This window comes from Alosa pseudoharengus, unplaced genomic scaffold (assembly GCF_046254945.1).
Source record: "Alosa pseudoharengus isolate Yale_2024_CS ecotype anadromous, Long Island Sound unplaced genomic scaffold, YU_APseudo_1.1 YU_APseudo_1.1_scf_7, whole genome shotgun sequence".
Classification (NCBI taxonomy): Eukaryota; Metazoa; Chordata; class Actinopteri; order Clupeiformes; family Clupeidae; genus Alosa; species Alosa pseudoharengus.
In genome coordinates, this window is record NW_027468859.1 from 14691208 (window position 1) to 14718707 (window position 27500).

Below are 27500 nucleotides of genomic sequence, written 5' to 3' on the forward strand. Positions count from 1 at the left end.
GGTTAGATGAAAGAACAGAAAACCGTGTTTCCTCACCTGTGAGTTTTGAGTTTTGGAGTTGCATACATCTTTTTATACCCTTTGATCACTGAGCTTCTCGGTGAGCTGCTGCTGTTTTGATTTCTCTCGCCGCGTTTGCGTACTGTAGCTCGCGTCTCTGGCCTGCTTCCACCACCTATCGGCTCTCTCCCTCTTAAAGCCAGGAGACAAACTGAGCTAAATTTTACTAGTCCATGAGCCACAGGCCCAAAAAGGGGCATGTCACTACCACTTGGGGGGGCAAATTCTCACTATATTTTTCTGAAAGCTACATATCTCTGGAATATAAAATGGTATGATAGCAAGTTGGATCTTGTAGCTTTGTGGCTGTACAGGCCTTCAAAGTTGACCTCTGATTTGAAAAAAGGAAATTCCGCCTATTGGCTTTTTTTTTTTGTTAAACCACTCATAAGAGCCCAGAAAATAATTCAAACCTCATTATTACTGATGCATATGTGGTGTTTGATGTTGGCATACATATTTTGAATCATTATGTGATTTTGCCCTTCATTTTGGTTGATAAAATTCAAGATTTATGTGTAATAATGAGCAAATCTACGTTTTCAGAGACACAACGTGTTGCAGCACTAATTGAAATGCCCACTACCTCATTAATCAATGTATTTATACCTTCCTACCTCTCAGCAGAGACTTGAAATACAAATGATTACATAGGTCTGCATTGCTATGCTATTTACTATTTGTAAATGTACTATTCGGAAACACCCCAAAATTCAGTAAATTAGTATTTTATTAAAACTACCCATAAGAGATATTCCAAGAGATCAAAACATCATGATTACCAATCACATATTACCTTTACATTCAAGGAATACCATATGAAAATTGTTCACATCACCACATGTACCCAGCTTAACATAAATATTATAATTTTATAATGTCCAGGGCACATGAAATACATGCAGTAATTTCCTGTGTATTAGCCGTATTGTGTATAAGCCACAGGACAGTGTTTTATGCAAGTTAAAAGAAACAAAAGCATATACCATATTAACTGCCCCCGTGTATTAACCTCATAGCTGAAGAAATTTTGCAAAATCATTGTATAAGCTGCAGCTAATAGTTGGGAAATTATGGTAATTGCATCACAGGTTCTAAAATGATCTACATTATACATTTCAGTTGTACTTTTGACTAGTAAGAATGTGGGAATGAGATGTAGATGAACTGGTTGGTGAAAATATTCATACTTTACACATTGTTATCATTATGTATTATTATTATTATTATCATACTTAAAATTGTCTTTCATCTGATGTTAAAATAATTTCCATTGAAAAGAAATAAAAACTATTTTCCAAGACTTGATCTACAAGTACATACATTTACAACAGTTTTAAAAATTCTACACAGTTAGATCTGATGAGACAGAAACTGAAATTGGATCAATCCATTTTCAGAGGAACATGAGTTCATTTGCATATCTACAGCAGGCAAAGCAACACGAGGTTAGGGATGATCTGATTCAGGCTCATACTACAGGCAAAGATCATGACATAGAGGCTGGAATCAGATACACCTAAGCACAAATTCCATGATACATTGACAAAGCAAAAATTAAATACATTTACGAGCATGAGTCAAAAAAGAAAACACAGGCACATGGCAAGACCATCATGTTAAAGACTGGACATGAGAGAAGTCTTTTGTCACCCTTTGGACCTTAACCATGGTCATTGGCGACACCTGAGGGGACCCCAAGGAAAACCTCTAAAGCAGCACTCCCTCTTGGACCTTAACCATGGTCATTGGCGACACCTGAGGGGACCCCAAGGAAAACCTCTAAAGCAAAGCATTTGCAGAAACTTGCATCACTATCAGATAATCTTCCAGATGAATATAATACAGCAACAATCATTGATGGAATGTCTCTGGTCCAGAAGGTCAATAACAATGTCTCTACTTATGCAGACATTGCTGCTGCTATTCATAGCATGATCCGTAAAGAGACAAAGCAGAGGCAGATCATTTTTTAGATTAAATTAGATTAGATTTAACTTCATTGTCATTGTGCAGAGAACAAGTACAGAGACAACGAAATGTAGTTTGTGTCTAACCAGAAGTGCAAAAAAGCAGAAAAGTACAATGTGATATACACAGTATAGGCAGGTGGTGCATAGACAGGACAAGAAATATAGTGCAGTGTAGACAGTAGTATACAGTTGTTTTGCAGAAGGTGGTTTAGAGTAGCATAAATTAAATATAAATATGTGCAGTGTATTAGCAGTTACCTTATAAGAGCAGAATAAATATGGCTATGTACTGTAATATGAACAATGTATGAACAACATGTACAGGTATGTGCAATGTAGTGGCGGTACCATTATAGTAGTAGTAAGAACAATATAGATATATGCAGTGTATTAACAGAATATATTACAGAAAAACTGAATAAATATGGATAATTAGTGTATGAACCATATAGACAGATAGGTACAGTATGTACAACTATGTGCAGTGTGGTAACAGTACCATTGTAGTGCAGAAACAGTAACATTACAATAGTATTAATAATAAGTGTATGTGCAGGATGAAAAGCAGTAGAATATGGCTATGTACAGTATAAGTGTAATTACAGTATGTACATTTGTAAATAAATAGATGGATGGGATAGATGGGTGGGATAGGGTAGTGCAGTTGTGGGGGGGGCTAGGGGATGTCCGCCTCCTTGTTGTCCCTGTCAAGGTTGCCATGGTCGTGGACACCTCAACAGGCACAGGCAGTCAGGTCAGACTTCAGTAGGGTGACAGCCGCAGGAAAGAAGCTTCCTTTGAACCTGCTGGTTCGGATGCGGAGAGACCTGTAACGCCTCCCGGAGGGGAGTGGGGTGAACAGTCTGTGGTTGGGGTGAGAACAGTCTTTGATGATGCGCGCCTTACGAAACATCGCTTGCCCTGGATGGCCTCGATGGAGGGGAGTGAGGAACCGGTGATGGGTTGGACAGTTTTCACCACCCTCTGCAGTGCTTTCCCGTCGTGGGCAGAGCAGTTGTCATACCAAACTGTGACACAGTTGGTGAGGATGCTCTCGATGTTGCAGCGGTAGACGTTCACCAGGATCTGAGGAGACAGATGGACCTCAGAAAGAAGAGACGCTGGTGAGCCTTTTTGATCAGGGTAGAGGTGTTGAGGGTCCAAGAGAGGTCCTCAGAGATGTGGACACCCAGAAACTTGAAGCTGGTGACACGCGCCACCTCAGTCCTGTTGATGAAAATGGGTGTGTGTGTGCTAGCTTTAGACTTCCTGAAGACCACAATGAGCTCTTTGGTCTTCTTGGTGTTGAGAGCCAGGTTGTTATCAGTGCACCACGATGTTAGGTGCTGGACCTCCTCCCTGTAGGCCGTCTCATCATTATTGCTGATGAGCCCAATCACCGTAGTGTCATCTGCAAACTTGACAATGGTGTTAGAGCCATGTACAGGTGTGCAGTCGTAGTGAAGAGGGAGTAGAGGAGAGGGCTCAGCACACATCCCTGTGGTACACTGGTGTTCGATGGTTGAGGAGGTGAGGTCTCAGGTGAGACGGAGGTCTGTTGGTTAGGAAGTCCAGAATCCATAAGTTTGGTTTTTCTTTTATCACATACACATTTATTGGTAGATGTTTTTTCTTTACCTTGACATGTTTCGACGTATACTTCCGTGTTCATCAAAAGGTCACACGGTGGAGTAGTGTGACGCGTTTTTATCAGGTGATGTTGTTACGGAGGTGTGATCCACCTGTCAGTTTTTTGACAGGTGGACCACACCTCCTGCATGCCAGTCATTAAGCAGGAGAACAACCGATACCACCGCTGGATAAAGGAGGCGATTGAAATAAGAAAGCGGAGCCCAAAGACGATGAACAGAGATGAGGGAGCGTATATGCTCTCCCATACCTGGAGTGCCGTCCTGGGGGGCGGCTGACTGACAGCAAGAGGTGTGGTCCACCTGTCAAAAAACTGACAGGTGGATCAAACCTCCGTAACAAAATCAGCTGATAAAAACAAGTCACACTACTCCACCATGTGACCTTCTGATGAAGATGGAAGTATACGTTGAAACATGTCAAGGTAAAGAAAAAACATCTACCAATATATGTGTATGTGATAAAAGAAAAAACAAACTTATTTATCTCAAGTGTAGACAATGAATGCAATACACGTAGTCCAGAATCCAGTTACAGAGGGAGGTATTGATGCCCAGTTCACTGAGTTTGGTGATCAGTTTGGAGGGGATGATGGTGTTGAACGCTGAGCTGAAGTCAATGAACAGCATTCTTACATAGGTGTTGCTATTGTCAAGGTGGGACAGGGCAGAGTGAAGTGCCATAGAGATGGCATCCTCTGTGCTCCTGTTCTGACGATGAATTCAATGAATAGATTAAAGATCCCTTGTACTCGTTTCAGCTACAATTTAAAAAACATTTGTACTGCAGACCTATGTATGTCATCATTTAACATTAATTTCAACTCGCAATTGAAAGTAAGGAAGGTAGAATAGTAATGATCAATAAGGTCTGCATTCAGGTATTGCCATAACATGTTGCTCTGAAAACTCAAATTAGCTTTTTTTTGCACGTAAATCTTGAATTTTATCAACCAAAATGAAGAGCAAAATCACATAATGAGTCAAAATATGTATGCCAACATCAAACACCACATATGCATCAGTAATAATACGATTTGGATTATTTTCTGGGCTCTTATGAGTGTTTAAACAAAAAAAGCCAATAGGCGGAATTTCCTTTTTTTTCAAATCAGAGGTCAACTTTGAAGGCCTGTACAGCCACAAAGCTACAAGATCCAACTTGCTATCATACCATTTTATACTCCAGAGATATGTAGCTTTCAGAAAAATATAGTGAGAATTTGCCCCCCCAAGTGGTAGTGACAACCCCCTGTGGCTCATGGACTATACTATGCCAGATGCCATCCAGCAGTAGGGTGATTCGGCTCAGTTCTGCTTTCTGGCCCACTGGCCCTGTGCCAGGTTGGGCTGGGAACATGTATCTGTATCTGCATCATGTAGCTTAAGTCTTTTTACGACTTTTTATTACTTAATTTTTACTTCTTTTACTCAGACATTATAGTGTTAATTTTGCTCCTTCACCTCTCCTTTGCCTTGTTTTTATTGTTATTGTCAAGTCAAGTCACGTTTATATAGCACATTTTTGTATGCATAGAGTGCAACCCAAAGCACTCCACACACAAGACACTGACACACAAGACAATGCCGCACGGAGCGGCGTAGTTGCCAGCGTATGTGACACCAAGACATAAACAATCAAATTTACAAAATAACAAATGATACACAAGGCAAAAGATGCTGGACGGAGCGACCTAATCTCCAGCATACCCGTGACACCAAGACATACAAGACAGACAACAAACATACAAAAAATAAATAAAAGAAATTAAAAGTAAAAAAATAGTCCAATTACTTGCATCCAACCGGCTGAAAAATGTCCAAGGGCAATGATGACTTGCGTGAAAAGGCAACGCATGCAGCTGTGTCTTTATAACAGACCAACCAGGAGGATTTACTGGCAGTCTGGAGAGCACTGGAAGCACAGAACAGTCTGAAGTCATGGGCGATCTTCAGAGCTGCCAACCCTCACACATTCGATTGGTGTAAGAGGGCGTGGAGCCAATCAAATGAATGAATCTCATTCTCAGAGTGGCCAGCTCTGGATCTTGCAGATCAGCAGCTAGGGGGATTTTAACAGCGACAGTTTATTGTTTCCGTAGTTGGTTGTTATCAGAGTTCCTTACTCGATCCAGACTCCAGGCCCCTAACGTTAGGTGTTAGCATGCATGGCAGCCCGCAGGTCAGCAGCAGCTCGGTGGTCGTGGCAGCGGCAGATCTCTCGCAGAGTTTGCCCTGAGCAATATTTCTAACCAGACATTGGAAGTGCAGCGTTGTTCATGGATGGATGGACGGATTTCAGAGGCCCAAGGAAGTTATCTTTAGCCCAATGGAATAACCTTAACTTGGCATTAACATTACTGTATCAGCCATCTTGTAAGCAGAAAAAAAGGACTAAGAATATCAAAAATGACATAAATAAAGAGAGAATACGTTTAACTAGACAAATAAATACAAAAATTGAACAGGACATTACACAAAATAACAAACATTACATAAAAACAAACAAAACCAAGATGCAGGGATTGTGTACTTTTATCTTTGTTCCAATTACTTTTAATGGTTCCATATCAATGTTTTATCTGATTTGTATACTTTTATAGTCTTTTACTCTTTCTAATCGCTCAGTCTAGTTTATTCTTTCTTGTTTTTATTATTGTAAATTGATTGACCTTAACTGGAAAGAACTTGAAAGCACTGGAATGCCAAACTCCTTTTGTTTTTTAAAAAATGTAAATGTCACGAGACTTCTTTTTGTCCCCGAGCTAAATGGTTTCTCTGAGCCTCCTAAACGAATAGTGTCTAACACGGTATTCGTCACGTCAGCAGGCAGCTGTGTTTTGGTCTGGTCTTTGGTTCCCTTTGGTTCCCTTTGGGGTGGGAGATAAAAGGGGCTGGAGTCCTCACCGCCAATCAACCCAGATGGGCGTCACACCACCTGACTCACTGGTGAACTCACTAGGCATCACCGCCACCTACCCCTACACGTCAGCGCTCACCAGTTTGATCTGACCATGTGCTTGTGTTGTGTGTGTTTTGTAGGCTGGTGTTTTGTTCTCTCGCTCTCTCTCTCTGGTGTCTGTGTGATGTGTGTGTGTGTGTGTGTGTGTGATGTGTGTGTGTGTGTGTGTGTGTGTGTGTATGTTCGTTTGTTTTGAAATCTGACGGATATCTAACCTTTGACTACACTGCAGCTGGTGCTTTGTTCTCTATCTCTTTATGGATGTGTTTGTGCGCTTTTTTGTTACGAAGCATATCTAACTTTTTGCCACAGCTACCGTGTTTGTGTGTGTGTTGTGTGTGTGTGTGCGCATGTGTATGGTCTTTTGTTTTGTTGTGACATCTGAAGCATAACTAGCCATCTCTCGTGCTACAGTTGGTTGCTGTCTGATAAAGATCACCCCTGCAAGAGCGTCACAGCACATGTGATTAATTAAGTGATTAATTAAGCTGATGGGCCCTGTAGTCACTGGATAGAACCCCCCCCCCCTCCCCCTCATGTAGTCTCCGACTTGGGCTATCTGAGCATTTATTCTATAGAAATATTTATGTATTTAATAAAGGGCTAACAGGTGTAGTCCAAAAAGGGCTTTTTTTGTACAGGTGCAGTCCCACAGAATTTACAGCTAATTCTTCCTAGGAGCACTAATTTGTAAAACATCTGCAATATGTAGATTAGTGAGAGAAGTGATGGCCATGTTGTCTGACCCATCTATCCACTTGATTGTGGATGTTCTTCAAAGGTGAGGGATGTTGTATCACAATGCATCAGAGAGAGAGAGAGATAAGAGAGAGAGAGAGAGAGAGAGAGAGAGAGAGAGAGAGAGAGAGAGAGAGGCTTGCATCTCTTTCAGATGTTTTCATACATTTGTTTACTTTCTCCAGGGCAAGACAAATGTAAATAAACAAGAGAAATAGGAGAGAAAAGTAAATAAGCTGAAAGGCATGATACACAGGAATGCAAGGATATGGTTTATGTTTATCATGACTGAATAGCCGCACTCTGGAATAATGCATTACAAGTAGAAGAGTGCATTGCAATGTGAGCTATGCACTATGTGTACAAGTATGCACAAGAGGCACTACATATCACACCGTTAAAGTAGGCTACACATGAAATGTTCCTACTGCTGCAAGGCTAGATGAGACAAAGCAGGGAGTTGGAGCCAAGAATGTGTCTAGATGACTGGTTCTGGTTCTGGCTCCGGTGGTGATTCTACACGGATCCATTACAGGCTCATTGCATAGCACTACTAGTCCACATCTTTGCCCCTATCGGTGAGGTGGATCTGAACCTTTCTGTCAGAGTGGATTCTGTGCTCATCTGATTATGTTGTCTTTTCTTCTCTTAAATTAGATTTAGTTTTAAGCTTAATTGATCTTGCTTCCCACCTTCTTAGTGACTTTGGCGCCACTGTTGTTGCAGGCAGCTCAATGCGCCGGGATTAGTGTGTGCTTCACCTCACTGTGTGTTCACTGTGAGCTGAGTGTGTTTCACTAATTCACGGATTGGGATAAATGAAGAGACCAAATTTCCCTCACAGGATCAAAACAGTATATATAATTATACTATACTTACTTAATCCACAGACTCTGGATCAGTCATAATGCAGTGATTCACAGTCCAAACCAACGGAGGTGTCAGTCTAGTTCGATACCATTCTCTGCCTTGTGGACCATTATGTCAGATCATTGCTCTGAGCTTGTCTCTGCCTAACAGTGTTTGCCTAGCTGCACGGTTGAGGTCGTTAAGTATGGCCTATCCCTTTCCATCTGACTGACAATGTTTTAATCATCGCCGTCTGACGGGTAGATGCACACGCATGTCGCGCAATAAGACAAGCCGTCTTCCCCACGTTGAATATCAAATGGCGCCCCTGTTGAATAGCCCTCCTTATTTATTCGAGCCATTAAATCCGACGGTTGCCCTGCGCTAGCTCTGCACGCAAACACACACACAAGCGCACACATCTATTTGCAGGAGAGCGTGTCAATCGGCCCGACAAAACAAACCCAATGTAGCACTGGCGTTGTGAATTATTCATCGCTGTGATAAATTGGCTCGCCTGGAATCGTTTGGGAGACAATTTCTCCGTCAGCGTGCCTGGCGTGGCGCATTCATAAGTTGGCCGTTTTGCGTTGTGCCAAGTTACACTGACGACCTCTTGGTTTTAATATGCATCGACGAGTGTTTTGCTGTCAGTCATTTGCCGTGCCATGAAAGGTGTGATTATTTTTCACCTGCTCAGATGTTTACCCATATATGTGTGTGCGGCTACAGCGTGATAAGGTCCCATCTGCTGGGGGGATCCACCTGACTGCTACCGTTGGGTTGAGGCAGCTGTAGACCACGGCAGAGAAACAGCACAGCTGCCATTTAATCTCAGCCATTGCATTCCTCTGGTCTAACTCCTCATATGTATGTAGGCTATGTTGAGGAACCGCCATTTTTTAATTTCTCTGAAAGATGAAGCTTGTAGCCCCTCATGATTTAAAAAAATCAAAAAATCCTTTATTTTACCAGGAAGGTTCCATTAAGACAAAATATCTCTTCTTCTAGGGATTCTTTGTCAGGATTGTTTTTCTAGCATATATAGTAGAGAGATTGCATGTAAGAAATATCAAGTGTATAGCATCTTTTTCTTCCCTTAAAGATGAACCCAATATAGTTATATACAGTTCTCATTATTTATTTTTTCATTGAGTTTTTTTCTCCTAGCTCAGGTGTCAGAGAAGCTCCTCGTCCTCACTATTATAAATAGCACGCACCAGATGGTATCGGTCGCCGAGAATACAGCAGATTGACAGTGTGTGAACACAGGGTCATCGGCATACAAACACATACCCACCCACACAACTTTCCCACTCAGTCGCTTAACGAGTCACTAACAACACAGCAAAGTCCTCAAAGGTCTTCAGACTAATAACTTATATTGACCTTAATCTGTCCTTCAAATTCACACTGAACACCTTTTTGTGTTTCAAGCAGCTCATATTTTGTGCACAGATTGCCTTAATGCTCAGTGAGGTTCTCATTAAGTAGTACAGTGTGTACTGTGCCTACTGATAAGCCTCCAGATACGTGGAGTTAGCAGCAACACATTGCTCAAGTCTTCATCTTTTGGGCAATTTCTTCATCTGACCTTAAGAGACCAATGAGGGGGGTCAGCAGCCTCAAAGACACAACCATCTCAAATGCTAGAAGCAAATCATCAAATCTGTTTATTTCTTTATTTTTCTAGTTTTGTTTTTCATTCCGTTGTTCTGTTCTGTCTTTCAGAGTGACATCTGAGAGAAAATGTGTCTCTCTGTTTCCTTCCTCTTATTGCCTGTCCACCTCTCTCTTGTTCCCGTTCTCATTCTCATTCTATCAGTCCTCAAAAGCAGCTTAACTGGCACAGCCATAATGCAGTGTGGTCCTGCCAAAGCGCTGGCTGTGAAGAGACAGATCTCTGCACAAAAAACCTTAATCTCATGGGGGAAACACAAACAAACAAAAGGGGAAACACAAACACACATCCACCCAAATATAATATATCTATAGGCATCTCACAAAGCGTCTAGGTATGTACATCCATCCATATGAGTATTGACCACCCATCAGTTCACTCTCTCCATCCATCAACTTATGAACTTTTATCTATCTGCTGATCTATTCATCCATCTACTTCTCTCTGTCCCTTTCTCTCTCTCTCTCTCTCTCTCTCTCTCTCTCTCTCTCTCTCTCTCTCTCTCTCTCTCTCTCTTTCTATCTCTATATCTGTTGTATGCATTAAGTGTGCCCCTGTCTTTTAGTTAATAACTGTGTGGTGTGTGTGTGTGTGTGTGTGTGTGTGTGTGTGTGTTGTAGATAATAAGTATGCCCCAGCAGTGAGTCTGAATGGACTGGTCTTCATCCTGGGCGGAGCCTATGCCAGAGCCACCACCATCTATGACCCTGACAAGGGCAACATCAAGGCAGGACCCAACATGAACCACTCCAGACAGTTCTGCAGGTATCTCTCTCTCTCTCTCTCACATACACACACACACACACACACACACACACACACACACACACACACACACACACACACACACGAGTGTCTCACACACTCTCACACATGGTCTCTATCTATCTATCACACACACATTCAACAACAACACACAAGAAACACTCCAGACAGTTTTTCACACATACATGCACACCATTCCAGATAATGGCGGAGACACACACACACACTCTCTTACAATCGTATCCACACTAAAAGCACTACACTGGCACCCAACAGCGGGTTTTACTTTCCTGGAAAAAATCTAATCAAATACTGACCCCCTTGAAGCAGTTTCATTGTTCGAGAGGGAATACATAATTGTCTGGAAAGCCATGATTGTGTTTCAGAAACTGCTCACATCAGATGTACATGAAAGTGTTGAATTGTCAACACAAGTCTTCCTCCACACACACACACACACACACACACACACACACACACACACACACACTTTCCCTCTGTTTGGCCTCTTTACGTCTGTCACGCACACACACACAAAGTTCAGCCCTTAGCCCATTCTACAGATGTGTGTGTGTGTGTGTGTGTGTGTGTGTGGGGGGGGGGGGGGGGGGGGGTAGCAGTCACAGCACCATGGTAGTCTTCTGTGCTCAAGCAAACTCTTTGTGTTTAGGGACGTTGCGTTGGAGAGTTTTGGAGTGTGTGGTGTGTGGGGAGATGGAAAGAAAGGGATGGAGAGAAGAAACTAAGAGAGACGGAAAGAGGGACGGAGAGAGAGATGGAGAAAAAAAGAGATAAAGAGTGGAGTGTTCTTAAGGGAAAGACAGCAGGGGATAGAGAGAACGTGATGAGGCAGGGATGAGGGAGAGACAGAGCAAAGGGGAAGTGACAGAAAGAGAACAGAAGACAGGAGGGAGAGAGAGAAAGAGGGGGAGAAAGAGAGGGGAAGAGTTGAAAGAGGGGGAAGAGGCTTTGTCAGGGAGGAGGGACACCGGGAGAGAGAAGCGGTGAGAGACGGGGGGAGAGAAAGAGAGAGGGAAGAGAAGAGAAGAGAAAAGAGAGGAGGAAGAGGCTTTGTCAGGGAGGAGAGACTCAAGCGGAGTCAACTCTAATCTACAGGCAACAGCTGCACCTCTGCTAAACAAACAGCTTTACACAGCGACGCTTACTCAGTGTGTGTGTGTGTGTGTGTGTGTGTGTGTGTGTGTGTGTGTGTGTGTGTGTGCCTTAGTGAGCGAGTAAGAGAGACAGAATGAGAGATTGTGTGTATGTGTGTGTGTGAGAAAGGGACAGTGTGTTTGTATGTGCGTGTAAATGTGTGATGTGTGTGTGTGTGTGTGTGTGTGTGTGTGTGTGTGTGTGTGTGGGGGGGGGGCTCTCTAAAAGGAGTCCTCTCTTGTGATAGCTGAATGCAGTGAAAGTGCACAGACATACACAGTCTAAAAGAACAAGCTAGCTGTCCTTGGTTGGATGGTCTTTCAATGAAAACAAATTCCTTTTTTGATTGCAAAAGTGCAGTGAATTGGCCACCCCATGTTTTAAAGAGTAACTCAACTGCCCCAAATATCCACACTTTTTCACTCATTGATTTTCCCCATCAATATTTCAATCCAATGCCGTTTCCAAAGTTTCTTGAAATACAAACACACAAGTGGCATTGAAGAAATCCTGTGCTTACATAGTTCAGCTTTTATAGATTTGTTAAAGTAGCCTACATCTTTATACAACAGAACAATAGTCAGGATTTTCCACTTCTTGTAAAGAAATATACCTTCAGCCTACAGTAAGTAAGGGATAGGCCGCCGGTAATTATCAGTAAATAAGTCCCGACAGGGAGAACAGAACCCTGACGAGCAGCGGAGGTGTTTTGCTTCGACCTGAAGGGACTTATTTTCTGATAATTACCGGCGGACAATACATTTTCCCGCTTATTACACGGCTACTTGCCAAAACGAAAAAAGAAACCTAACACAATGAATCTTTAAAAATTATTTTGCTACCGTTTCGTGTCTTCCGCTGACAAAATAAATAGTTCTCCACACAGATAGAACTTGACAGTTTCAGATGTTGCGTGGCAACGTCTTAGCTTAGGCCTAGCCTACTTTCCCTTTCAATGAAATTCCATTGCAATAAGCGAACGGAATTCTTGCAGAGGGATATGAAAGACGTTAATCAACCCGTTGCCATTGACAGCGGTGATTATATACTTTGCTGGTGATTTATGTAAGGGATAATGCCCGACGAGGTGTCCATTATCAGAAACTAGATGTACCGCAGAGCGGTACAAAATATGACCGCCGCCCAGTCCAGCACATTTTTTCCACAAAAAGAAATCACGCTGAAAGGCCTATATGATTCTAACTGTCTCACTAAATTGCATTATCCACACTCAATGCTTGGTATCTGCTAGACAACAAGTACCAAAACATGATTAGTTCATAGATTTCACATGTAAAATTAATTTTATACAACCCCACCTCCATCTTGCCTGTTCATAATTCTGAGAAATTCTTGATTGTTTGTGTTATGTTTATGTTATGTGTGTGGGTGTGTGTGTGTGTGAGTGTGTGTGGGTGTGTGTGTGTGTGTGTGCGTGCTTGTGTGTGTGCCTGCGTATGTGCCTGTGCATGCAAGCGTACATATGTCTACTGTGTGAGTATGTGTCATACGTATGATTACTGTGAATGTATGTGTGTGTGTGTGTGTATCTGTTTGTGCACATGTGTGCACATGAAATGGGTTAACATGACCCCTGGAGGCAAACATACGGAAAAAAATGGTCATCCTAGGCCCTACAGTTCTCAAGATATTCACAGAGAACTGTGTCTGCCCTACCCTCCTTTCGGGGGGTCCAGTCCAGCGGGGGGGCTACAGATCAAAACGAAAAATGACGGTTCCATGCTATCCATGTGGGGGTACATGTCCACCAAGTTTTGTGTACCCCGGTCTTTCAGTGTCCCGGGAATCCTTGTTGGTGTACGTCACTAAATGTACACATAAATTATTTTATTGTAAGGCCCCCCATGAACGAATGTACACAAAACTTGGCATGCATTCGGAGGGTGTCATAATGATCCTACACTTTTATTTTTGTGCAGTTTTGACCTTGTCAGCCAGAGATATTGTGATGAAAACACCTAATTTTTTGCTTTTTAATTTTTAACTAGGTGGCGCTATACATGAAATAAGTGGTAATGGGATGGGTTGACATGCCCCCTTAAGACCAACATACATAAAAAAGGTGGACCTCCTAGGCCCTACGGTTCTCGAGATATTCACAGAAAACTGTCTCCGGCCACCTACAGGCCAGTTGGTGTATAGTAACATAAATTAATTTATTGTGTGGCCCCCCATGAACGGAATTCCACAAAATTTGGCGTGCATACAGAGGGTGTCATAATGATCCTACCCTTCTAATTTCGTGCAGTTTTGACTATGTTAGGTCACAGATACCTGTGATTATAACACCTCATTTTTACTTTTTTGTGTTTAACTAGGTGGCGCTATACATGAAATGAGTGGTTATGGAATGGGTTGACATGGCCCCTTGAGATCAACATACAAAAAAAAATGGTCCTACTAAACCCTACGGTTTTCGAGATATTCACAGAAAACTGTGTCTGCCCTACCCTCCTTTCGGGGGTCCAGTCCAGCGGGGGGGCTACAGATCAAAACGAAAAACGATGGTTCCATGCTATCCATGTGGGGTTACATGCCCACTAAGTTTCGTGTACCCCGGTCTTTCAGTGTCCCGGGACTCATTGACGGAAATTTGGGCATGCGAAAAAAAATAAAAATAAATAAATAAATAAGTAGATGTACCGCAGAGCGGTACAAAATATGACCGCCGCCCAGTCCAGCTCATTTTTTCCACAAAAAGAAATCACGCTGAAAGGCCTATATGATTCTAACTGTCTCACTAAATTGCATTATCCTTACTCAATTCTCACTGGTATCTGCTAGACAACAAGTACCAAAACATGATTAGTTCATAGATTTTCACATGTAAAATTCATTTTATACAACCCCACCTCCATCTTGCCTGTTCATAATTCTGAGAAATTCTTGATTGTTTGTGTTATGTTTATGTTATGTGTGTGGGTGTGTGTGTGTGTGAGTGTGTGTGTGTGCGTGCTTGTGTGTGTGCCTGCGTATGTGTCTGTGCATGGAAGCGTACATATGTCTACTGTGTGAGTATGTGTCATACGTATGATTACTGTGTGTGTGTGTGTGTATCTGTTTGTGCACATGTGTGCAAATGAAATGGGTTAACATGACCCCTGGAGGCAAATATACGGAAAAAAATGGTCATCCTAAGCCCTACAGTTCTCAAGATATTCACAGAGAACTGTGTCTGGCCTACCCTCCTTTCGGGGGGTCCAGTCCAGCGGGGGGGCTACAGATCAAAACGAAAAATGACGGTTCCATGCTATCCATGTGGGGGTACATGCCCACCAAGTTTTGTGTACCCCGGTCTTTCAGTGTCCCGGGAATCCTTGTTGGTGTACGTCACTAAATGTACACATAAATTATTTTATTGTAAGGCCCCCCATGAACGAAAGTACACAAAACTTGGCATGCATTCGGAGGGTGTCATAATGATCCTACACTTTCAATTTCGTGCAGTTTTGACCATGTCAGCCAGAGATATTGTGATGAAAACACCTAATTTTTTGCTTTTTAATTTTTAACTAGGTGGCGCTATACATGAAATAAGTGGTAATGGGATGGGTTGACATGGCCCCTTGAGATCAATATACAAAAAAAAGGTGGACCTCCTAGGCCCTACGGTTCTCGAGATATTCACAGAAAACTGTCTCCGGCCACCTACAGGCCAGTTGGTGTATAGTAACATAAATTAATTTATTGTGTGGCCCTCCATGAACGGAATTCCACGAAACTTGGCGTGCATTCAGAGGGTGTCATAATGATCGATCCTACACTTCCAATTTCGTGCAGTTTTGACTAAGTTAGGTCACAGATACCTGCGATTACAACACCTCATTTTTACTTTTTTGTGTTTAACTAGGTGGCGCTATACATGAAATGAGTGGTTATGGAATGGGTTGACATGGCCCCTTGAGATCAACATACAAAAAAAAATGGTCCTCCTAAACCCTACGGTTTTCGAGATATTCCCAGAAAACTGTGTCTGCCCTACCCTCCTTTCGGGGGCATCAGTCCAGCGGGGGGGGCTACAGATCAAAACGAAAAACGATGGTTCCATGCTATCCATGTGGGGTTACATGCCCACCAAGTTTCGTGTACCCCGGTCTTTCAGTGTCCCGGGACTTATTGACGGAAATTTGGGCATGCGAAAAAGAAAAAAAAAAAAAAAAAAAAAAGGAAAAAAAAATCTGACTAAACCTATATGACCGCCGCTTCGCTGCGCGGCGGTCATAATAATAAATGGAGGCGTGAACTGTCCGACGCAAAGCGGAGGATGGTTGCTTCCCGCGTAGTCCATTTATTTCTGATAATGGACGCATCGAAGGGCATTATCCCGTTTATACCATGGCCACTTACGAAATAAATAAATATGAAATCAATTATTAATACTAAATGAGTTTTAGAGCTAAAATCGTTAGTGTTTTCAGCTGTTTATCGCAACGCTGTGGAATGTTGATAAGTTGATTGTTGATAATGCTGCCTTGGTTACCAACTAGCGTTTGAGCCAGCACAGTGATTTAGAACTGTCACCAGACAATTCGAACGGAACGTCTTTTTATAGGTGTAGTATATCACTTTTTAAACGACACCCTTTTCAACCTAGACCATGGTATAAGTAGATTTAACATAGGCCCGAACGTTGGGAAGGCCCATTCATGTGAATGGAACTTTCTGCAGCACTCTGAAGAGCCGTGTAATAATACAGTTTTAATAGAGGGAAAAAAGATTGTTTCAGATTGGTATTGCTATCGGCAGAAGGTTGTTTTGGACATTAAAAAGTGTCATTAGGGTCGTTTGGGATGAACTGCGTCTGATTGCGCCTGACTTCATACGACAACATGACTGTCGGTGTTGGCGCTGCTCTCCACGCGTTGGACGAGCTAGAACCCGCCCTTATGACGTCATTTTAAAGACAGGGCAGTTTGGAAGAAATCTCCCCATGACTAATATAACAAGTTTCGTCTGTTGTTTCCTTATGTTGCAATGTGCAAAAATTAACAAAAATCGAAGGGAGGCTAGCCTACTGAAAGCATTTTGATATTCTGTTATTTTATGTTGGGTAAATAGATGACACACAGAAAAATATTTAATAAACACTGAATTTATGTGCTACAATGCAGGCCTGTTAAATGTATGACAACAATGGTTTATTAAAACTACATCATAGAAATTGATTTAATCAGTCACCATGTCCATTTTAATGAATAAGGAAATTTAAACTGTATTTATTGCAAACAATATTCCGGGATGTCTCCCCTGAGTCACATCAGGTGTAGACTGCAGTGTCCGGGACAGTCTGCCGTCTTCTCTAGCTCCTCCTGCTAATTTTGTGAGAAATGGATACAGAAATGTTCACACCCATACCGTTTTTTTTTAAAATGTAGAATCGGATTCATGCCTCAGTCAGAATAAAAATATGAATATACACATCTCAAGCAGTATAAAACTTCCCGTTTCGATTGGAACTTTAATCGGATTAAAGGGGTGATGTAGTCCATTCCAATCGCCATACGGATTGGTTTCTTTTTGTAACATCCAGCTTTGAGCACCCTTGTGCATGCGATGGGCAATCTGATCATTTGGATATATTAAGATGGAATCACTGGAATAATTTAATTCTGATTAGAAAATAAAAACATGTATTAAAAAGGGGCGATTGTATCGTATTTTGTCTTAGGCCTACGTTTACATCATTTCCAGGCAGATGAAAATGTAATTTATAAGCTTGATGAACTGGCATTCTTCTCTCTCTCGCCATCTCCACTGTTTGGATGGACAGACTAGTGTTGACAGATTCTATTGAGAATATAGGCTACCTAACAGTGTGAGAGTATCTGGGTAAATTCAGTGATGCTGATTTTACAAACCATTTAATTTTTTTTCACTCATAATGACTCTCTCTCTCTGTCTGCCTGCGGCTGTATAGTGCGGTGATCCTGGATGGGAAGATCTACTCCACAGGGGGCATCGTGAGCAGCGAGGGGCCGGTGCTGGGCAGCATGGAGGTGTTCGACCCGAGCGCCAACGCCTGGACGCTGCTGCAGAACCTCCCCTGCCCCCTCTTCAGACACGGCTGTGTGGTCATCAAGAAGTACATTCAGAGCGGCTGACCCCCAAACACACACACAAACTCACATACACACACACACACACCCATACATATACACCAGTTGGCAGCAGACTGTGGTGGGTTCAGTCCAGAGTTTGGGTCAGATCTGTGTCCGAGCTGCTCTGAGACCGAATATCCCCAAGACACACCACATTGAGTGCCAAACCACTGCTTGGCAGGAAGTGACATCAGAGACCTACCATAGTCTTCTTTTTTGCTCTCCTGTTGTATGTGTGTGACAGGAAGTGACCATCATAGGCCTGGTCAGGTCTCCAAACCCTAGCTACTGCAGTTACCAGGAAGTGGTCTCAGAATCTCCCCACCATCACCATCACCGCCACACAGGAATTGACACCAGCCAGCCCCGGTGTTACCTGAAACCTTTTCTGTCTGGGAGGGACCTTCATCCTGAGGCAACACGATACTGCATCTCTTCTCTGTTCCTTCCTCAACTCTGCTGGATGTAGCAGGCCACAGGAGTCCTTTCCACAGTGTGTGTGTGTGTGTGCGCAGAGGTCAACTGCAGAGGCAGTGTCATTCAAGAATTGGACTTCACAGGCATCAAAGGACTCCTCGAGAATGAAGTGGCGGTGATCACTGTACCTGATAGACCACAAATGTGTGTGTGTGTGTGAGTGAGTGGCAAGGGGATGTTAGCCTGGGGAACACAGGGTTGAGACATTTCTTTCAAACATATCAGGAACTGAACTCTGAACTTTCTTTACTGTGACCTTTTCTAAAACGTACTCCTGAATCTGAAGCACAAGTGACCAGTGGCTGGAGGAAGAGGAGGAGATTCTTCACTCCAGGGCTTTGTCTAACTGTCTGCCCTCTTTCACATAAGGATGCCCATCTGTCTATCCCACTGACCCGTTCTAATCTACATTTCTGCAGGATCGGTCTCTCTGACAGCGCTGTGACCAATACCAGCTTTCTGCTTGTCTGATACATATTTGCCTCAGTCAGATAGACATCTTTCTGTTTGCCTGCATTCCTCTCCATCCAATTTGTCCATCTGTTTAATCAATTTAGTCGTTTTTGATCTGCCTTACTCTTTGATACGTTTCTTTTTCTAATGTATCTGTTTAAATGTCTCCTAAAATGCCCTCCCACTTCTGTCAGATCTGCCATTTCTTTACCTCTTTCTGTTCTATCTTTACAACAAGGGGGCGGGGCCCATCAGAGTCCAATCACAGCAAACTCCAGAACAGGTCCGGCCCAGATGTGGCTCTGATTTGGCCCAAATGTGTTCCACTGAAGGCTGCCTGGGCGAGCCATACCATGTATATTTTGTGAAGGAAATAATCTGTATATTTTAAAAGCCAGAGGGTTATTCTGTATAAACGTTTTTAGACATTGAATAGGGATGATGGACTTCAAAAAAAATGTCTGTAAATCTGTATCCAAAAATTTACATAAATTGTTAAGGCCTAAACAGTAATACATACCCTTGATTCTAAAAAAAGTTTTAAAGCTTCTATTTTTTTTGCAGTGTCATTTTTCTTTTATTTGTAGAGAAGAAAACAAACAACCAAAAAAATCCTGTCCAAAGTGCAGATGGAAATCCTTCTATGGCGAGGGTGGATCTGTTGTGGTGTCTATTCTTGGTATCTAACCCACATTCAAAACGCCATCCTAATGAAGGAGCACATCTTTCACCCTCCTCACGAGGGAGCAGGTTGAACTCTGCCATACAGAGTGTAACGGTGTCTGAGAGGGAGGTCCCGGAGACATTGGTCTGTGGTGGTGCTGGTGAAATTTTTTTTTTTTTTTTTTAAAGTAATTATTTACAGAGATGGGCTCAGTGCCGACTGGGACCCAGGTCTGAAGACGGCCTGAGGTAATTTCACAAACCCCGGCCCCATCTTTGCTCCCACTAATTTCCGAGCATCTTTTCTCTGTCCGACCAAATAAAAGTAAAAAGAAAAAACACCCCAAAAAGCCCAGACATTTGTCCCAGGACAAATTTGGAAGTATACAGATATATTATACAGCAGTTTACCGGTCAAACTATTTATAAATATCTGATTGGACCAGAGAAATTCTATGAGTGGCGATATCCCACTGATTTTGCTTTAATTATACAATATGTGTACACAGTATACAAACCTATAGTTTATAGATCTGTATAATGTCTAAGATCGTATTAGAAACCATACACAGAAATAGGAATGCAAAATCTCAATGTATAAGAATGTATATATAAAAAATAAGTTCTATTTTTTACGTGCACATACTAGAGGGAGGTGAGGAGAATTTCACTAAATTCAACCAAAACAGAGATGTATTATAATCAGGAACTACACTTTTCACAGGTTTTGCTTGACTTCACGATCAGCATCTCTTTTGATTGGTGCAATTAAACACACTATTGCTACAGACAGACACACACACACCAACAAGTGGGACTACAGACCTTCACGCCATCATGCAACATTAACCAAAGTGATACCAAACTGCAACATCCGAATTCTGAGCCGTATCCAGAGGATCGTGTACCAGAAGCGAGATATGCAAAATGGAAGCAAATCAGACAAGTACCTTTTACATGATATGAACACACAGACACCAGGATGGACCCTCTTCTTCTCCACTGGAGAACGAAGGTGATTAAAGTGGTTGACGAGGTAATGAGTCCCTTTTATAACATGCTAAACACGAACACGATTCAAAACACAGTTTGCCGTAATCTGAATGAAAAGTCACAAACTTGTATTTAGGAACCCAAATGCATTTTATTGATTCACAAGCCAGGTGTTTAGTGCAAAATAAAAAAAATGAGGTCGTACAAAACAAAGTGAAAGTGGAAAGCGCTTTAACGTAGACAACAATTTTGCACCTTTATTTCAAGTATGTCACAGCAGTTTTTAATTTTGGAAAATTACAGTAAAATGTTTGCAATTCACCTCATAGAACTCAAGAGTAATGCTGGGAGAGGAGAGGATATTTTAGGTGTTTATATAAGCAACTCTAGAGATGAAAAGGAAAAAAAAACAATAGTTCATAAATGATAATCAGAATAAAAATATCTGGCAAATGCTACAAAACAACAGAAAAAAAAAAATCCCCCACAAAACTACAATATCAGTCAAACATCACCTAATAATAGGATGTTACGTTGAAATTCAAAAGAAAAAACAGAAAGACAAAGCGAACAAACAAACGTTCTGCCTACTGGACCAAGCACTTGTGCAGACACCTCTGTTGCAACGATCAATGTTTTTGTTTACTCGTCTGCCTAGGGCATCACCGTGGGATACCGACTCCAAGTGAGATTCAGACAGGTGAGTTTCCGACGGCTTTGGCTGCAGCTCTGGGCCACATGCGGATTCACTTTTGAAAGCCAGACAGAAACCAGTGAGGATCAGGACTAGTTCAGACAGAGACCAGTGAGGATCAGGACTGGTTTGGACTGGTTCAGGTCTGGTCCAGGACTGGCCTAGCGTCCCTACGGTGGATTTTGGCAGCTGTGTCTAAAAAAAAAAAGGACTAAGCTCAACCTCCTAAGGAGGAAAAACTAGAGTCTGCATTCTGTCCCATCCAATGACAGATTTCATTATGTAATGAAACATAAAGAGTTAATGTGTGTGTGTGTGTGTGTGTGTCTCTGTGTTTGTATGTGTGGTGTGTGTATGTGTGTGTGTTGCCCTCAATAAACAAGACATACGGCACCATCCAAACACCTACTACACTGACAAGAATGAGCCATAATAGGAAGAGAATGATAAGCAAAACACACACACACACACACTCACAGATGACATGCAATGGTTAGATTAGAGCTGTTATGTCCAGGTGAGAATGTTAGTGATTAGTATGTAAGTGTGTGTGTATGTGTGAATGAAAGGGGAGAAAGTCAGAATCACAGTAGTAAACAGAGCACTACACTAACACAGGGTCTATACTGGGAGGACGTGCTATGCATACGTGTGTGAGAGTTTGCGTGTGTGTGGTCACTATCAAATTCGAAATCACATTGGCTTGATACTCAGCATCGTCCTGTCCAGCAGTCTGTTACCGAAAAGCAAACAAAGGACAAAAAAAAAAAATCAGAAGAGAAAATCATATCGTCGTCAATGTCATAATAATTACAAAGGAATAAATAGACCATTCCGAGATGGCGTCCGACCATGTGTCGGATCTGACCAACAGTCAGTCGCCATCGGTTACTGCAGTAGACACCTGAGACCATGTAAACCTCTGACCAGCTTCTCCTCGAGCAAAAAAAAAAAACAAAATGCAAACAATCAAACATACAAACAAAAACACCTGCTACACCAATGTGCTTCTTCACCGTTCAGCACAAAGTTTTCAAACTCCAGTAACAATTATTTCTCCAATTAGTTGCCTTTTTTTAAAAAAAAGTACAAAAACGTTAAATGTATATCTGCCTGTAAAACACCGCGTAATAATTATCCTGTTAATAAATATCACAAAGAGAGTGAAAGAGAGAAAGGACAAAAGTGTGGGAAAAAGCTGTCTTCGTGCTGACGGACCAGAGGAGCATGAGGGACCTATTGGGACTTTAGGCAGTGTGTGTGTGGGACAGAAACAAAAAGGTAGGTTTTAACGTTTTACAAAAAAAGAGAGAGGGATGTCCACACCATACATATCTACTTCCGTCTACAGGTGCCGCTGTATCTTTTCTGGCTCATATGCGTACATAAAAACAAAAACAACAACAAAAGAGGAATCCTGTCATTTGTACAGCAGCTGGGTTTGTAATTTGAGTGTGGGTCTTGCACCAAGTGTGTGTTGCATGAGTATACACTGGACTTGTGTTTGTAGACATATGTGGGTGTTTTTACTATGGTGTCCCAGCTTCTATGTTTCTGAGCTGCAAGAGATGCCTATTTAAAACCTCTGAAGCACACACGCGCACGCACGCACACGCCGCACACACACATACACACACACACACACACTTTAAACTCTCTACTCTCTATGGTTAACCCAGAGGTTAGATGAGGTAGCCATGTGTTCCCTCCTTGCTCTCATTCTCTCTCTAGGCTTCCCTATCCCTCTCTCCTTCTCTCATTCTGTCTCTAGGCTTCTCTATCTCTCTCTCCATCCCTTTCCATGTGTAAGTGATTCTAGAGGCTGTCGTTAGACATGTTGTGCATCTGCAGTCAGGAATATTTCAGCTTTCCTCTGAAAGAGTGAATGGGGGGGTGCTAGATGTCGCGCACACACATAGCCCTTGGGACCCCTGGGACAGAGTAGCTAAGAGGAGGGTCAGAACTACACCAGCTCTGGGCCGCCACCGCCCAGCGAGAGGGACAACTTCTCAACCCCTCAGCCTACGCTCCGCAACACACAGCAAAACTCACTAGAGAAGAACAATGAGACAGCGAGGTGGAGGGAGGGAGAGGGAGAGGGAGAGAGAGAGAGAGAGAGAGAGAGAGAGAGAGAGAGAGAGAGAGAGAGACATAGATGTATGTCACCAGCCAACAGAAAATAATGCTTCTCTCAATACCTGATGCGATCTAATCTACACTGTAGAAATAGCCATATCACCAATGTGTGTGTGTGTGTGTGTGTGTGTTTAGCACTAGCTTAATCATGAGCACTGAAAATTACCTATAATCTTAATGCCTCTAAATAGACTGGTCTCTACATACCAGCACCTACATCACTCTGCCATGTCAGGGCCAGATCAGGGTCAGTTCTGGGCCACAGCTCAATCTCTGCAGGACAACCAGCACACCCTTTAGCACCGTCTGCATATAGAGCTGACACCAATATCTGTCGGTGTGAGAGCATGTGTGTACGCACGCATGGGTGTCTACGGCGGAGGCAAGATGGCAATGACATGGGTTTTCACTGAGCTGGAGAAAGTGTGTGTTTGTGTGTGTGTGTGTGTGTGTGGTGAGAGAGAGAGAGAGAGTGTGCATGAGTGTCACTCTACTATGTGTGTATGAGTGAGTATCTGCATGTGTTATAGAGACAGTTATCAACCTGTTAGCCTGGCTAGGTTGGATAACCCACCAATAGGACTAGAGGTCATCAGCTAAAGGTCATACCAAGGTCATGTGAAGGTCACAGGGTTAGAGGTCACAACCATTTAGAGGTGATGATTCTTGTTCAGACCGACTCCACAGCTCAAACAAAAACAATGTCTCCAAAAAAAGAATTGCAACTACTCTCTTCTCTCTCTTTAGATATAAATCCCAGGACCTTGAAAGCTTACCAATATGGAAATAAAGAATAGCTGAAGCACTCTTTGTTTAATGCTTTTTTTTGTGACAGGATGGCTGACGCCACTTGACGCCTTGAAGGGGAGACTGTGATGGCTACGAAAAACTGGTACCCATTTCAAAGACTTTTTTTTTTGTTTCTTCTTAAAATTCACAAGTAAAATTATCAACAGTTCTATTCTTGAAGCTACCAAACAGTTTTGACGTTGAAAAAAATCTACAGAGTTAAAATATTACGGGAGAGACCGGTGGAAGGGACTGATTGGATAAAGAGGGGTTTGTCTGGACAATGATGATGTCACAAACCACTCCACCCTTCCACCTCATTCGCAAAAAGGATTTTCCAAATGCTGGTGAGAATCTGTGCCTCTGTGTGTGTGTGTGTGTGGTGTGCGTCTGGATACTTGGGAGGTCTCGTCATCACAACAGAGGCAGGCTCGTGCTGAGACATCACACAATCCTGCACATTGTTCCTTTTGGTGTTTTTTTTGTTGTTTTGTTTCTTTCTTTTTCTTCTCCCTTTTTTTTTTGTCTGTGGAAAAAAAAAACGAAGGAGCAGCAAACAGAACGATAGCACCCAGAAGCACCCAGTAGCACCCAATAGCACCAAGAATGCCAGTCAGCATTAATGTATTTGTGAGTGTGTGTGTGTGTGTGTGTGTGTGTGTGTGTGTGTGTGTGTGTGTGTGTGTGTGTGTGAGAGAGAGAGAGAATGAGCATGAAAGACTGAGCTGAGTTTGGTTCTGTAGACTGATTCTATCCAGAGTACCTGAGACGATAGCACCAAGTTCGCCATTTCCTTTTCTCCTGGTTTGTGGGTCTTGCTCGCCCCTCCATTTTTGTTTGTCACACGTTGTCTGTGTGTTGTTGTTGTGTTTATTTTTCTCTTTTCTTTCCCCCCCGTTAAGACTGAAACAGTACACCTGCACGCCTCGGCAACCAGAGGGTGTGGCTCAGTGGGTAGGGAGGGGGTGTGGCTCAGTAGGCTGGTCTCCTCTCGGATTGGAGAGTTTGTGGTGCAGTCAGACCACACCTCTTACAGGAATGTTTCAAAATGCCGCACGCGCCTCTCCATCGCCTGCAGGCACAAACATAAACAAACAAACATAAACAAACAAACATAAACAAACAAACAAACACATAAATAACTCAACCACACACTGTTACCAATAATGATCCACATTAAGGTGTCCTTAGCAACCACCAGCTAATGAATAAGGCATCAAGACCAAACATCCATCTTCAGATGATATCAAACTAAAAGAATATCAAATAGTGATGTTTATACAGGTACTTGATGTTGACTAGGTCATTTCATATTAAATCAATTATAATTGAATAAATTTCATCTAATTAAAACTTTAAATAAAAATGCAACACAAATCAGAATGCAATTTCAATGCCACCAACCTCATCTTCAGCAAACATTTGGTAATATTAACAAACATAAATATTCAACAACACTAATGATGAAGATTCAATGGACTAAAACATGTTTTATGTACTACAATATTATTTATACATTAACTTAACAACTTGAGCAATGAACCAGCAGTTAGTGTTATCTAATTAACTGTCCAGCCATGGGGTAGCGGCATGAGGTGTGTGTGTGTGTGTGTGTGTGTGTCAGAGTATGAGCAAGGCTGCAAGAAAGATCAATTCCCAGACATGGGATCTTCTGAGCTGTTTCAGATTTGGGGGGTTTATTGGTTGTGCTCTTCAGTCACCTAGCTAACTTGCACTGTGAAATAAAAATTGATTCTAGAACAAGTGAACGAGGACACAAACAAAAATACTGATACTTACTGACACAAGTTATATACACACACACACTTTATGATTTCAGTCCCTCAACAGTTTAAGCCTCTCTCTCTATCTCTATCTGAGTGGCACATGGTGGCGTGGCAGGAGCGGATGCTGGTCGAGTGCCTCTTTCACTCTCACACACACACACACACACACACACACACACACACACACACACACACAGAAAGACATAGACGCAGACACACACACAGACACACACACACACACACACACACACACACACACAGACACAGACAGACACACACACAGACACACACACACACACAGACACACACACACGAGTGCTTCTTTAAGTGTTATTCACATGCTAATTTGGACAAATGGAATTTTAAGTGGGCGCTACTCTGCGGCTTTCTTACGGGGGAAAAAGGCAGAAATGATAAATGGAATCTGCTGCTCTGCCAAAATGGAAGCTGGTAATTAATTCATATGAAGGCTTCTGTGCCCAGGCATTATCATTAAACACATTCAAATAAGAGACCTGGTGTGTGTGTGTGTGTGTGTGTGTGTGTGTGTGTGTGTGTGTGTGTAAGAGAGGGAGATAGAGAGAAAGAGAGAGAGAGGTGTGTGTCCATCTATCTGTGTGAGTGTGTGTCTGCACACAGACATGAGAAACTTGGAGGACATCTGTGCGAAAGAGAATGAGAGAATGACTGTCCTGCATTTGAGTGTGGGTATTGATATTTGTATGACAGTGTACGAGTGCTGCTATCTCTGGGTTTACAGTCTGTGTGTAATGATGTCTGTGAACATGAGTGTGTGTGTGTCTGTGACCGCAGACCTTTTCTTTCAGTTAATAAACACAAACACACACAGGCCCTTGGCACTCCAGGTACATTGGAAGGGGCTCTTTACCCTACAACAGCTGAGTGCCGACACACACACACACACCCAGCAAATAACCTTTGGATCTGACATCCCACCCCCCCCCCACACACACACACACAGACACACACATTCGCTCATGCTCATACACCCACAACCACCAATCAACTAACCACCCAACCAACCAACCACACACACACACACACACACACACACACAGAGGAGCTGAAGTAGCCTAGTGTAGCGGTGGAGTTTTCTTATGCAGTGGGGCGGCCCACATTACCCGCACCTCATCTGAGAACAGCAAACATAATTTCCCAAGAGTACCCCCCCACCCCCACCCCATACACCCCCACCCCCCCAACCTAATTTTCGTGTTGCCAAGCAGCAACTAGGGTGGAGTGGGCTTTTTTCAGTTCTCTCTCAGATGCCCTTCAACTCTCTACAGACACACACACACACACAAACTAGCCAATGAACTCCCTCTACGTGTGCAGGTACTTGGAAACACTTATTCTCCTGTGTGTGTGTGACTGAGCACAAGTGTGTGTGTCTCCGGAGTGGTCACACACTGTTGAAGGACTGTTGACACACACACATACACACACACACACACACACGTGTGTGTGTGTGTGGTTATACAACAAGGCACTCTCGCTCTAACACACAACTCACAACTCACTTTCTGTACATCCCAT

At 42.6% G+C, this 27500-nt stretch overlaps 2 protein-coding genes across 4 annotated transcripts in view; one reads left to right on the top strand and one right to left on the bottom strand.

Moving 5' to 3' along the window:
• Positions 1–19326, top strand: part of klhl29 (kelch like family member 29) — a 243334-nt gene extending 224008 nt beyond the window's left edge. Inside the window, exons 12-13 of the mRNA XM_076272852.1 lie at positions 10533–10677; positions 17771–19326. Coding sequence (XP_076128967.1) covers positions 10533–10677; positions 17771–17954 — 329 coding nt within the window. The 3' untranslated portion in view covers positions 17955–19326. The remainder of the gene's footprint in view (positions 1–10532; positions 10678–17770) is intronic.
• A 1358-nt stretch (positions 19327–20684) lies between these two features.
• Positions 20685–27500, bottom strand: part of atad2b (ATPase family AAA domain containing 2B) — a 136675-nt gene continuing 129859 nt past the window's right edge. For all 3 annotated transcript variants that reach the window (XM_076271652.1, XM_076271651.1, XM_076271650.1), the window contains exon 28: positions 20685–25228. In XM_076271652.1, coding sequence (XP_076127767.1) covers positions 25187–25228 — 42 coding nt within the window. In that variant the 3' untranslated portion in view covers positions 20685–25186. The remainder of the gene's footprint in view (positions 25229–27500) is intronic.